Source organism: Cavia porcellus, unplaced genomic scaffold (genome assembly GCF_034190915.1).
Source record: "Cavia porcellus strain 051 isolate PalLab524CR breed Dunkin Hartley unplaced genomic scaffold, mCavPor4.1 scaffold_26, whole genome shotgun sequence".
NCBI classification, from domain to species: Eukaryota; Metazoa; Chordata; class Mammalia; order Rodentia; family Caviidae; genus Cavia; species Cavia porcellus.
The window spans coordinates 20460560-20474203 of NW_026947509.1; the positions used below are offsets into that span (position 1 = coordinate 20460560).

At 42.1% G+C, this 13644-nt stretch overlaps 1 protein-coding gene across 1 annotated transcript; it reads left to right on the forward strand.

Annotated features, from left to right (window-relative positions):
- The first annotated feature begins 2232 nt into the window (after positions 1 to 2232).
- LOC100728840 (granzyme H-like) lies at positions 2233 to 5532 on the forward strand. The gene is made up of 5 exons (XM_063236848.1): positions 2233 to 2413; positions 3503 to 3659; positions 4323 to 4458; positions 4630 to 4890; positions 5280 to 5532. Exons 1-5 carry the CDS (start codon positions 2359 to 2361, stop codon positions 5421 to 5423), a joined length of 753 nt encoding a protein of 250 aa, XP_063092918.1. The 5' UTR covers positions 2233 to 2358; the 3' UTR covers positions 5424 to 5532.
- Positions 5533 to 13644: the final 8112 nt, after the last annotated feature.

Genomic DNA, 13644 nt, shown 5'->3' on the forward strand with positions numbered 1-13644 from the left:
ACAACACACAGGAATATAGTGAGGACTCCCAGTGTTTAACCAGCTCAGAAGGGAGTGGCCAGCCTGCCTCACCCCTGCTGATACTCCAGAATTCACCAGCAGATTGGGCAAAGCAGCAATCTCTAGACAGTATGCTTCAGAGTAATTATAACCAACACAGGATGTGCGAAGGACACCATTATCCATGTGTCTGGAATAATCAAGGAACGTGAAGAAGGAACAAAAGGCAGTCTCCAGCCTCTAACCCAAGCATTACTGGCCCAGGAGAGGTAAACACAGAAGACATCTGGGTTTGCACACCTGCAGTTTCCGAATCAACAGCATCTGACATAAAGAAACAACTTCAAGGGGGCTGGAGATTTAGCTCAGCGGCATAAGCACCTGCCTTGCAAGCAGGCAGTCGTGAGTTCGATCCCTGGTACGGATAAAAAAGAAAAAGACCCCAAAAAAAAAAAAAAGAAAGAAACAACTTCAAGAAACTATAAAAGAATTTAAAACAGAAATATTAAAATAAGTAAAGGAAGATATAAGAAAAAGAATAAAAGAAATGCTAAACACCTCTCAAGAAGACAAAGATGGAAGAATAGAGGAGCATGTGAAAAGGAGGGAAACCTTTAATGAAGAATATAAAAAAACTTTAAAATACATGAAACAGATTCAAAGAGATTACCAGGAAATTAAAAACTCCATTGAAAGCTGGCAAAATTGCTTGAAAGAAACTAAAGATAGACTGTCAGACCTTAAAGACAGGTTTGCAAATTGCAATCAGAACAGGAAAGATGTCTTAAAAATAACAGGAAACCAGGAAATAACAATACAAAGCTTAGAACATGACAAGAGGATCTATAACTTAAAAAATATGAGTGAAGAAGCATGGGTAAACATAAATGAAATACAAAGGCTATTTACATAAATAATCAAAGAAAACTTTCCACGCATAGCAAAAGGAAATGATATTCATCTAGATATATGAGGCATACAGAACTCCAGCTAGCTATAACTAAAATACATCTACACCCAGACATATAATAATTAAGATCCCAGAAATTCAACACAAGAACAGAATATTAAAAGCAATCAGAGAAAAGAAACAGACCACCTACAAAGGAAAACCCATCTGAATCACAATAGACTTCTCAGCACAAACCATCTAATCAAGAGCTTGGAGTAAAGTACTCAAAGCCCTCAAAGAAAATAACTTCCAACCCAGATTGATGTACCCTGAAAAACTATCTCTCAAATAATGAAGAAACAAGATGTTTCCATGACAAAGAGGAACTGGGGAAGTTCATGACCACCAAACTAACCCTACAAAAAATACTGAAGGACATTATATATATAGAGAGAGAAAAGACCATGATTTCTTGAACAGAGGCAGAAGGAGCAGTCACTGTATGGAGCAGATAGTAGAATAAAGGGGAACAGTAGGCAAACAATGGGAGAAAAATAGCATGGCAGAGATGACACAGAGAAGGTTGGCCATAATCACTACCATGGATGGACTCAATACACTAATAAAAAGAAACACAGTCAGAGTGGATCAGGAGATAGGATCCATCACAATGCTCTATATAAGAAATATAATTAACCTGAAAGAAGGTTAATAGACCAAAAGTCCAAGATGAGAAAGTAATACTCTATGTGACAGGGAACCAGAAAAAAATAGGGGTAGCACATCCAATAGCTGCAGATTGGTTGGGAAGGCATAACACTTTTATGCAATGGAGAACTATTCAACTATAAGGAAGGAAAACCTTGAGGCTCTTGCAGGTAAATGCATACAACTTAGGATCAGGCTCAGGGGTAAAAAAAAAAAAGTGCAGAACCACTTAGGCAAATGGTGGGCTGCCTCTCTAATCTAAAAACTAAAAGAGTTAATGGGATACAAACAAGACTGACTTGAATGAAGAGGTTCCTCAAAGAAAATACTTTGAGTAGAGAAATATTTGCCTTTCCTCTTTGGCTCTAGCCTGCTAAGTAATTGCTCACAATCGTTGCAGAATGAGAAAAGACACCAGAGCTGTGAAAAGGAGCCATGCTTGGTTCAGTTCAGACCCTGGACAGTTTCTGAGGTCTCTGCCCTTTTACTAGCTGCATGCAGCACAACCTCAACTACCTCCACATCTTGAGCTTTCTTCTTGCTGTGCCTTGTGACTCAGCCACAGAGCTGTTAGTGGTGACCCTGACATTTTCACCTAAACCAATCCGGAAAATGTTTATAAACCTCCCTACAAAGATGCCACCCATCAAAACCAGAGGAACACACATCTAAGATATCAGCAAGGACACAGGACTTGTCCCCATTCATCACACTGCACGGGCTCTGTTTGCTCTGACCTGGGCAGCCTTCCTGGAAAAATGACGCCACTCCTACTCCTGCTGAGCTTTCTGCTGCCCCTTGAGGCTGGAACAGGTGAGTGGCCATCCCTTCTCCAGAGATCTGAGCTCATCCCACAAAATCCTCTTTGACTTTTCTGCCAGCCTTGGTTTCGAATTTTCCTAGGTCTCAGCTAGGAGTTTTCTGAGCCCCAGATCCAATTCCAAACCCAGACTCACAAATCCAAAGCTGGCTGGAAAGGGCAGCAAAAGGAGGGTGTTCTCAGATAATTTTTTAGGTGTTAGGCTCTCCACAGGGTTTTCTGCCTTACCTGGAAAGTGAGTTGTCCTCAGAAAACATTCAAAAACAAAATCAAGAAAATGTAAAGCAACAAAAGTAAGTTATTCAAATCTGGTACTTAAAACCAGAACAGGCAGCTCAGACCAACAGCCTGTGGGGGAGAGGTGTCACAGGAGCCAATTGCACTATCCAGTGCCCACCATCCCATTCCCAACCCAGAAGAGAAGGTCAGGGTGCAGCTAGAGTCAGAGGTGGCATGATGACTGCATCCCATTTTCCATTACCTTGGCTTCACCTTAGGTCTTTGCAGCTTCACTTTAAGGATCTTCTCTACCTCTGTCTTTTGAAATTTTTATGGTCCTCAACCCCACCACACTACACTGCCCCTTAAGCACTGATGAAAGGTTGATATGAGATCAGATGTACAGCCTAGAACAATTCCTGAGAACACAGATTGTGTTAGATCTAGACCATCAGGATGTTGGAGAATCCAAATTCATAATCTCATAGGTAGACTGTTAGAAAATTCCACCAATCTGAAAATCATCAGAAGCTCAAAGAGATTGGAAAGACTCACTGAAAAAGCAGGAATGAAGGCAGCTTCCCAGTATCTTATGGAACTCTTCTATCACTCAGCAGACCTTATCTCCTCCACATATGTGTCCAAGGTAGGAAGTAGAAGACCAGCACTATCCTGACTTTCTCAGAACAGGAACAGAGGACTTAAGGTTTAGAAAAAGTCATTCTGGCTCCAAGGCATGCAGCCCTTGGAACCTAAAATGAGTTCCTCCTGCTGGGTACAGAGCACTCCAGATCCCATCTACATCCCTCACTTTCCCCAGTCTTCTCTGTAGACCACACTGCTCTCAGCCACCCCATCTTCAGATTTTCTTTCAGAGATCATCGGGGGTCGTGAGGCCAAGCCCCACTCCTATCCCTATATGGCCTTTGTCCAGCGTCTGGTTGGAGAGGAGATTCGCAGATGTGGTGGTGTCCTGGTACGAAAGAAATTTGTACTGACAGCTGCACACTGTAACGGAAGGTAAGGAGGAGCAACCAGCCCACATTTGAAAGAACCAACAGGAACCTCTATCTTCCACGGGGACTGTAGCCTTAGAAGCTCCTGGGATACTGTTCACAAACCCATAAGAGCTCATCAGAAAGTAAGAAAAGCAAAAGGATCAAAAGTTCAGCTCAGTATCTGAATGTATGATAATTAACTTTATCAAGTATTCTGAGCCAAATGAATCTGAGGCTGGAAAAGTAAAAGGGAGATGAAGGAAGGGGAGAAAAGAAGGAAACTGAATGTGTTAGGCACACGTACTAATCTCTTACAGTGAATGCAGTCCTTGTGTACTGCAAACATGTAGGAATAAAATTACAAAAAATGTTTCTTCCCAGTCATGGTAAGTTAGCTACTTAGTGAGATCCTGTCTCAAAAATAAAAATAAATTAAAAAGCACTTGGGAGCTGTAGCTCAGAGAAAGTAACAGGGCTCCAAATGCCTTAAAGAAGGAAAGAAGACTTTTAAAATGAAAGGTGGAGAAACAGAAGAGGTAAGTTTTAGAGTCAGACCGTGACAGTACAGAACAATGACACAGGTGACAACACATAGCAACCACACTGGCAAGCACAGCAGGTGCAGCCTGCCCTGCACAGCTCTTCTGTTATTTCACAACCTAAACCCATGCTCCTCTCTGTGCAGCTCAATAAATGTCATCCTTGGGGTCCACAACATCAAGAAACAAGAGAAGACCCAGCAGGTCATCCGTGTGAAAAGAGCCATCCCACACCCAGACCATGTTCCTGGAAGCTTCTCCAATGACATCATGCTGCTGGAGGTGAGGCAAACCTTCCTGCTGATCTTTCTCTTCTCATACAGGGTTGTCGCTCCCAGTGGAAATCTGCTCTTTTCCTCCTTGCCCTCTCATGGCCGTCCCAATGTGTAGGTCCAGGGTCAATGGGGTCTATACCACAGGCTTATCTGGACTCTCTTGCTTATTCCCCATTAGCTGAAGAGAAAGGCCAAACAGACTAAAGCTGTGCAGCCCCTCAGACTGCATGAGGCAATGAGCCAGGTGAACCCAGGTGACACATGCCTTGTGGCAGGCTGGGGGAAAACCAACCTTTCGAATGATTCAGTGCCAACTAAACTGCAAGAGGTGGAGCTGACAGTACAAGATGAACAAGTATGCAAATCTGCCATCCATGCCTACTCTGCTCTCACTGAGATTTGTGTGGGAGACCCAAAGGAAATGAAGATCTGTTCTAAGGTGAGGTTTCCACTGCCTATAGAGACAGAATCAGGGAAAGAGAAACTTCATGGGAAGATAACAGTGGCCATATCCCTTGCTCTGGTCCAGAGCTTGACAGCCTAGGTTCCCCAGCAATTCAGTGTTTAATCCATTCCCTTGGTGGATAGGAGTAGAAGTGGGGGAAACAGCAGTTGACCAAATTCTGTGTAATCACCTAGTATCTCTAGGATTGCACAGAAAGATTCAGATAGGTTAAAACTGGAAAGTCAGAGTTAGGTTAAAGCCACTGGTCTGAAGGAGGCAACCAGGCCTGCCCTGCCCTCATCTCATAATCACAGCCCCCTGACAGAGGTTCAAAGACCATCACCAGGAAGAGGCCTATTCCATATTTTCCTTCTTGTCCACAGGGTGATTCTGGGACTCCCCTTGTGTGTAACAACATGATCCAAGGCATTTTGTCCAATGGAGCAAAGGACGATACACCCCCAGTAGTCTTCATGAAGGTTTCCCACTTCCTGCCCTGGATAAAGAAGACCATGGGGCACTTCTAACAGCAGACATAAAATTGGCCTCCTCTGTGCTTCATCATCTTTACTGAGGCAGAGGAAGCCTCCTGTGAGCACGAGCCACTGCGCAGTGACAATAAATGGATTTAAAGAATGACTCTGACTGAAGTCCTATTTATCCCCTGAACCCTGTTGAGCATGAAGCTGCACTGCTGGCCATTCTGGCTGTGGCTTCTTCTTTTCTCCCCACTCTCCCTATTCCCTTAAGTCCATCCCATACATTTTCTTATTGATTACTCCAGCACATTTTGCTTAATCCTCAGCTCTCTAGTATCTTTAGCATTAGGAGGTGTCATCTCACATACAGTCCCATGTCCTTATACTTCAACTTCCAAATATAAATCTCTGTGCTTTAGGAATGCCTTACCATCTCTGCACCAGCAACAATTTGGCAGAGAATACAGTTGGGCAGTGAAGAGGGGTAACCGTAGAGACCCAGGAGGCCCAGGGTACTCAATTTCCTGTTTTGAGAACTGCTCTTCCCAGTGGGTCAGGTTTTTCCTGTTTAGGAGGTTGAGATGGCCCTCAGGACAACTCAGGCCCATTTCCTGTCCTGCCCTGGGCCAGCATGAAGTTCAGTCCACCTCAAGGCTCGCTGCCTGTCCTTTGCACACCAGCCCCTGTCTCCACCTGAGTTCCTCTGACCACCAGCTCCTTTCCTTTCCAGCTCCTGCAAGTTTACAACTCTGTGTGATTCCCCTCTATCAGACAGTTCCAGAAAATCTGGAACTCTCCACTTCTACCTGGGCAGGGCTGGCTGTGCCCTGTTCCAATCCAGCATTCTCCAAGGCCTCAGGCATCACCTCCAATGAAGTCAGAGCAGCCTCAGCCCTTTCATCATGGCCTGGCCTTGGAATCCAGTCTCTCCCTGCTTACACGCATGTAAATCATCCTGTGAGTCAGTCCAGGGAAGCTGGACAGGAAGGATCACTTATCCCTCTATCAGCAAACACTCTTCTGATCTCTGTCTCTTTGTAGCAGATATATAATAGGCTCTGGTCTCACCTTTGGAAAACTCTGAGAAATGAGAAATTTCCTCTCAATATCCCTAAGTTCTCTCCTTCATCCAGTGCAGGTCAGCTTAACCCAAATAGATTTATATAGGGAATCCACTAGAAATCTTACTTTGAAAAACATTAAATTCTTTGTATTCTGTCTTGGTTGTGCACAACACTGTCAAATATATGATATTTTTGATTCCAAAAGAGCAATGTGTGATATTGGAAGAGCCATGCAGGTGCTCATAGCCAGGGATGACGCGATTGTGGCCACTGGAGTCTGGGTTTAAAGGTGTGGGAGGGGACACAAGGCAGCCCAACCAGGATGAATTTCAACCTACAAACTTCCAAGCTGCTGCACTTCAGATGTGAGACAGTTGTGACCTACATGAGCTTATTTAGGATCCCATATCACTCAAGCAGGTCTACTCCTGAGTGTATGTGACAAAAAAAACTCATAATAGTTATGCTTAATCAAGTGATCCCAAGGTCAAAAAGACTTCCTGTTACAGGAGTGGAATATCTTAGAGAATAATAGCAACAATTGCCAAGGAAGATTGCATTGATTTCAAAACATTTGCACAACAAAGGAATCTACAGAGTGAAGAGTAACACCCATCAAAACTTGGGAGAAAATCTTGGTGAGCAACTCTTCTAGCAGAAGGTTAATATTCAAATGCATAAAGATTCAAAATTTTAACACCAAAAAAGTAACAACCTGGTCCTGGTGGTGCATGCCTGTAATCCAAGCACTCAGAAAGCTGAGGCCAGAGAATTGCTGTGAGTCTGAGGCCAGTCTGGGTTACATAGTGAGTTCAAAGCTAGCCTGAACTGCATACCAAGATCCAATCAATCAATCAATAAATAAATAAATAAAACCCAGTTGTTATATGGGCAGGTGAACTTTATGGATATGTCCCAAAACGTACAAACATATGATGAAGAAGTACATAAAAGTGTATTCAACATCTTTAGACTTGAGTGAACTACATTAAGTTTCCATTTAGCTCCAGTCATAATCATTATCAAACAATAAATGCTTCTAAGCACTGGGTAAGAATGTAGATTAGGACTGTCACCATGGAAATACATATTATAGTTCCTCAAAAAATTAAAAACTATACAATATTGTATAAATAATATAGATCCAGCATACTCTAGTGGTACCTGTGTACCTATACTTTTTACAGTGCAATTCACAATAACTAAGCCATAGAAATAACCTTGGCCCTTGTCTACTGATTAATGGATAAACACAATGTGACATATATACACACTGGAGTATCACTGAGGCACAGTGCCATAAGAAATCATTTCCAGAAACTGGAAATCATCGTGTTAAGGAAAATAAGTAGGAATCAGAATGACACATATAACATGTCTTCTTTTAAATGTGGAAACTAAATAAAATGACATGAAAGTAGAGGAGAGGCTATTAAAGAAGAATAAAGACAAATGGAAAGGGGAATTAGTGGAAGTGGGAAATGATCAAGTATTCTACATGCTGATACCCATTCAGGATAATGCATGCAATAATAAAAAGATAGATGAATCTCTGTTCACAGTGGTAAGTTGCATGGTGGGATTAAGGCTGATAATGTCTCTTCTTTATCTTTGAATTTATCCTATATTCCTAATTTTATAATTATTAAAGTTCTTAAAAAGATTTTGTCAAAAAGATGCATTAAGTAAGTTTATACATGTATACTGTAGTCCTGCTTTCTGTCAGAGATAAATTTTTACAGACAAAATTTAACCCAGTAGTCTATTTTTCACCCATAATCTAAAATGAGTGTTTCTGATGAGGAGATTTCCCCTTTTACTCTCAGTTCTCCTGCTTTGCACAATAAATTACATAGTCATCTATAATTAAGGGACCCAGACTCAGTTCCCCAAAAGATGGCTTCCAAGTTTCTCAAATTTATCTGCTACAAAGCTAGTTGGGGTGAGATGAGTCTATGAGATCAGGCATAGGAGAATGCGATGGTTCAGGGCTAGAAGATGCCCGCATCATTTCTACTCATATCCATTTCCTACAAGAGTCACACAACACACCTAAACTCAAAGGAGGCCAGACAGGACTCGGAATATAGCATCACTGCACCTGCCTGACAGAGGCTGGACAGTGTAAACATGTAGTTCACCCATGTCCCTTGGAAGAATAGGAAATGACTTTCACTAAGCTTCTAGCTTTTCTCTGTCACTATGGTCCATAGTATTTGCCACTTATAAAGATGATGAGCCCTCCATTGTTTTCTTATGAAATGAATGCATTTCCATTATAGAAAATATTAGATAATGAAAAGGTAAAAATGAGGCACATAAAGTTCTTGTACATGTTGTCCTTTCCCCCAGCACACACACACACACACACACACACACACACACACACACACACACACACACACAAACACACACACACACAATTATCATGAAATTATATACATCATTTTGCAGTGTACATTTCCTAACATTAGAGGATACAAACATTAGAGGATACAAATTTCTCCATGCCTTTAAGCAGCCTTCTAAAACACTACTTTTACTGACCTGAGAGTACATTATCCCATGCATGTATCATCATTTGTACATCTCTTCTCCTATTCTTGAATATTTTGATTATCTAATCATTTTGATGAGAGTCTCAGGGAATATGTTCACCTCATCTTCCTTTTTATGACACAGCAAGGCCCTATCTGGGGTGCAAATTATGGGCAAGCAGGACTAGTGGTGTGCAAAAATCCAAAGCAGAAGTGACCGGAGCCGTGAGTGATAGAGGCGAGACGATAATGGGGTCGGTTCTCAAAGTTTTATTGCATACAGCTCAGCTGGACCTAACAAGGTCCGCCGCCCTCAAGCCTTCTTCTTCCTCTCCCTCTGGGAGGAGATACATGAGTTTATATAGCGAGAAGCAGCCAATCACAGCATAGTAGGAACTCGGATAGCAATTGGTCACAACCGACTGTTGCTAGGCAGATGATCACTCTTGGCGGGTTAATTACGCGCAACACGGGCCAACAAGAACCAGGAAGCAGGAAGCGGGCGCCATCTTTGGGGAGCAGCTCATGGCCCCTAACACAGAAGTGAGAATAAAAGCCAGTGGTTGGTCTCTCAGACCATAGACCTCCACTTCAGAGGGGGGCCACTTCAACCCCAGCCCTCCCACCTTAGGACCCCACACCTCCACTTTTGACCCCGACTTTCACCTCAGACCTAGCTAGAGAAGACATAGATTTAAAAAGTGCAGAGGCATGGGAAACTCATTGAAACCTTGAATGAACAATATGGGAAACAAGTAGAAAACATGAAATAAATTAAAACAGATATCCAAGAATAAAGAAATTCTATTGAATGCTGTTAAACCTTTTATATGTAACTGATGATAGAATTTAGGAACTTCAGGACGGGATCACAGCTAATGATCATGAAAGGATAGAACTTTTAAAAATAGCAAGGCAGGCAGTGTGGATATAGCTCAGTGTCTCAGGCACTTTCCTGGTAAAGGTAAGGTCCTATGGTCAAACTCCAGTGCAAAAACAGCAATCAACAAGGCAGCAAGAAATGACAATTCAACAGCTTCAAGATGATGCCAAGAGAAACAATATAGATTCTCAGGCATCAATGATGCAGGTGTCAATGTGAATCACATCAAAAAATGTTTCACAGAAGCAATAGTAGAAAATTTCCCAAACACAGGGAAAGAATGTGAAATGCAGATAACTGAGGCATATAGAATGCCAAACCACCACAACCAACATAAATCTACATCCAGACATTTTTAAGATCCCAAACATTCAGCATAAAAACAGAATACTAAAAGGTGATAGAGAAAACATTAGAATCATAACACTTTTCAACACAAAATTTCAAGCTAAGACAAGCCTGGAGAGAATTGCCAGCCCTGAAAGAAAACAACTTTCACCCTAGACTGCTATACCCTGAAAAACTTCCTTTGAAATTTAATGGAGAAATAAGATACTTCCATGACAAAGAATAACTGAAGAAATTCCTGTCTACCAAATCAACCCTTGAAAGAGTATTGAAAGATGTACCACATAGAGATAAAAATGACTACAATTTCTGCAACAACAGAAACAAACCACCAGACAGGGCAAGCAATTAAACAAGGAGGAAAGGAAGAAAATCAACAGCAGGAAAATAACATTACAAAGTTGAGCCAATACATATCAGTTGTATCCACCAATGTTGTCTCAATTCACCTATAAAAAGAAATAGATTGATAGACATGAAACAGGATCCAACAACGTGCTATATACGAGAAACACATTTCACTCAAAGGAAAACTCATAGATTAAAAGTCAGAAAATGGAAAATAATATTCCATGCAACAGGAACCCAGAAAAAAGCATGGGTAGCTATTCTAGTTTTAGACAATGGAATCTTCAACCCCAAAATGAAGAAAAGAGATAAAGGAGGTCACTACATACTTGGTAAGGAAATAATTGAAGAAGAAGAGTGACAATCATAAACATATATGCACTAAATATAGGAGTACCTAACTATATAAGAAAAACTAATAAATATTCATAAATATATGTGCACTAAATATAGGAGTAACAAACTTAATAAGACAAAACTAATAAATATGAAAAACCAATTAATCAACAACACAATTATAGTAGAGGACCTTAATACCCTGTTGCAACAAAGACATAGATCAACTAGACAAAAAGTCAGCAAAGAAATAACAGAACTGAATCAAACCTGTGAGCAAATGAACTTAGTAAATGTTTACAGAGTGTTCCACTGAACCACATCAGAATACACATTCTTCTTAGCTGTGCATGGGACATTCTCCAAAGTAGACCACATATTAGACCATAAAACATTTTTAAGTAAATCTAAAGGGATTGAAATTATCCCATGTGTATTATCAGACCATAGTGCACTTAAATTGGAAATTAATGGCAAAAAATTGCAAAACCCACTTAAACACATGGATTAAATTAAATAGTAACCTCCTGAACAATCAAAGGGTTGCAGATGAAATTAAAAAATACCTACAATCAGATTTTTTGAAAATGGCGGCTTGATAGGGGGTCGGGTGGAGAGTCTCTCTGGAGAAATCATATTAGAAGCTAGAATATGACAACATGGAGAGAACCAGACAAATGGATAACGATTCTTATTAAACAAGACAGGGCAGCTGGAGGATTTAAAGTCGTGCTGAGACAGTGAAGGCTGATAACAGGAGGCTGCAAATCCCGCACCTTTAAATCAACAGACTGAACCGTGGACCCAACAGGAAAAGCTGTGTTGGCTTTTGGTGACTGCTGGAAACTGAGACCTGGGACCCCAAGAAGCAGCCAGGACTGCCCTGCTGCACCAGAGGAGATCATGAAAGGCTCTGGAGCTCCAAAGCCGAATGCTGAGCAGATTTCTGACCCTTCTGCGCTGTACCTGGAGTGCATGCTGCGCAGATTTCTGACTGTTCCGCGCCATGCCGGGAGCGTGGGAAAGGTGGGCGGCGTGGTGTGTGGTGGACCCGGGAAAAGGACCAGCGCTGGACCTTGGTGAGTACTGGGGACCCCGTGGCTGCTGGGGTTGGCCAGAGAACATCTTGGAACTGGGCAGTGCCCACCACCATGGGGACATCAACAACACAGAGTCTGGTGGCAGCCATCTTAGAGTTAGCAGAACCTACAGCTCAGTGGTATCACTGAGTCCCCCTGTAGGGAGGGCTGGTGGAAGACATCTTGAAATTGGGCAGACCGTGAGTACGTGCTGGCTTCAGCGTCATTCAGAGAACTAGTGGGAAACATCTTGGATTTGGGCAGATCTGCTGTTCTGGGCTCCTGTCACAGAGAGGTCTGGAAGAGAACAGCTGGGATTTTGGGCAGAACCCTGTGCCATAGTGACATGAGTCAGGTGCTTCTGGTACAAAGTGAACCGGCAGGAGCTATTTGGGCTAAACCAAGCCTCTGCTTGGGGCCCAATAAGCAGATACAAAATAGTCACAACTCAGTGACATCCAGAAAGTACAGCCTAATTTTTGGATTGACTGGCGCAGAGGCTGGAGACTAGCCTGTACCTCCCCTGCATCCCAGCCTACCCCAGATAACAGCAAATTGGGGAGGGCAGCAAAAATTCAAGTCAGCACGCTTCTGAAAGGCCCTAAGCAATTTGGAGAGGGCCAGAGAACCCCAGGACAATCTGAAAGAAACCAGAAACATGACAAGAGATAAAAATAAAAAAATTCTCCAGCTGCCCAACATGAGAAAATAAGCCCAGGAGAAGTAAACACTGAAGAGAACAAGCACAGTAACCATCCATTGCTCAACACAGCATCAGCCGAAATTAAAAATACCTTCATGATCTCATAGATGAATTTAAAGCTGTACTCATGATCCAAGTGAGGCAAGATATAAAGAGATTAATTAAAGAAATAACAAGCCCCGCCCAAGAGAACACAGATGGAAGAACTGAGGAAATCAGAAAAGAAAGAGAAACTTCTGAAGAAGAATTTAAACATAACTTAGAATACATGAAACAGATCCAAAGAGAATACCAGGAAACTAAAAACTCCTTTGAACACTGGCAAAATGCCTTGACAGAAACTAAAGACAGCCTTCTGAAACTTGAAGAGAGATATATGGCATATGATCGAGAAAGAAAAAGCCTCTTAAAAATAACAAGGAACCAGAAAGAAACAATTCAAAAACTAGAAGATGACAAAAAGATACATAACTTAAGAATAAAGAATGTGAGTGAGGAAGCAGGAGCAACCAAAAGTGAAATACAAAGAATATTCACAGATATATTAAAGAAAAATTTACCATGTATAGCAAAAAGAAATGATATAAGGATAAAAGAAGCATACAGAACACCAGCTACCTACAACCAAAACAGATCTACGCCTAGACATATAATAATCAAGATTCCAACACTATCTCTGGTGTCCAGCCTGTTTCAATGCCGAGCCTAGCCATCGGTGTGCAGAGAAGGAGCTGGGCGGATCTGGGGTGCCTGCATTGGCCTCTCCATGTGTCTGGAGGACTGTGGATATCTCTGCAAGACGGGAGGGATCACAGGTTCCTGAGGCACAGCGGCCTGTGGTGAGTGCTCAGCACACTCTGCCCAAACCTCAGACTGTTCCGGAACCTCCAGGCTTCTGGGTGCAGTGAAGTGGAGTAGTGGGTTTGAGGCCTCTACATCCACCTCCCAATCTCAGCTGCACTTGGAGAACT

What these genes read in the sequence shown, in the direction of transcription:
- LOC100728840 (XM_063236848.1), top strand. Translation starts at nt 2,359, where the DNA reads ATGACGCCACTCCTACTCCTGCTGAGCTTTCTGCTGCCCCTTGAGGCT. An exon ending in GCTGCACACTGTAACGGAAG is followed by an intron (nt 3,660 to 4,322) that starts GTAAGGAGGAGC and finishes CTCTCTGTGCAG; the next exon opens with CTCAATAAATGTCATCCTTG. An exon ending in ATGACATCATGCTGCTGGAG is followed by an intron (nt 4,459 to 4,629) that starts GTGAGGCAAACC and finishes ATTCCCCATTAG; the next exon opens with CTGAAGAGAAAGGCCAAACA.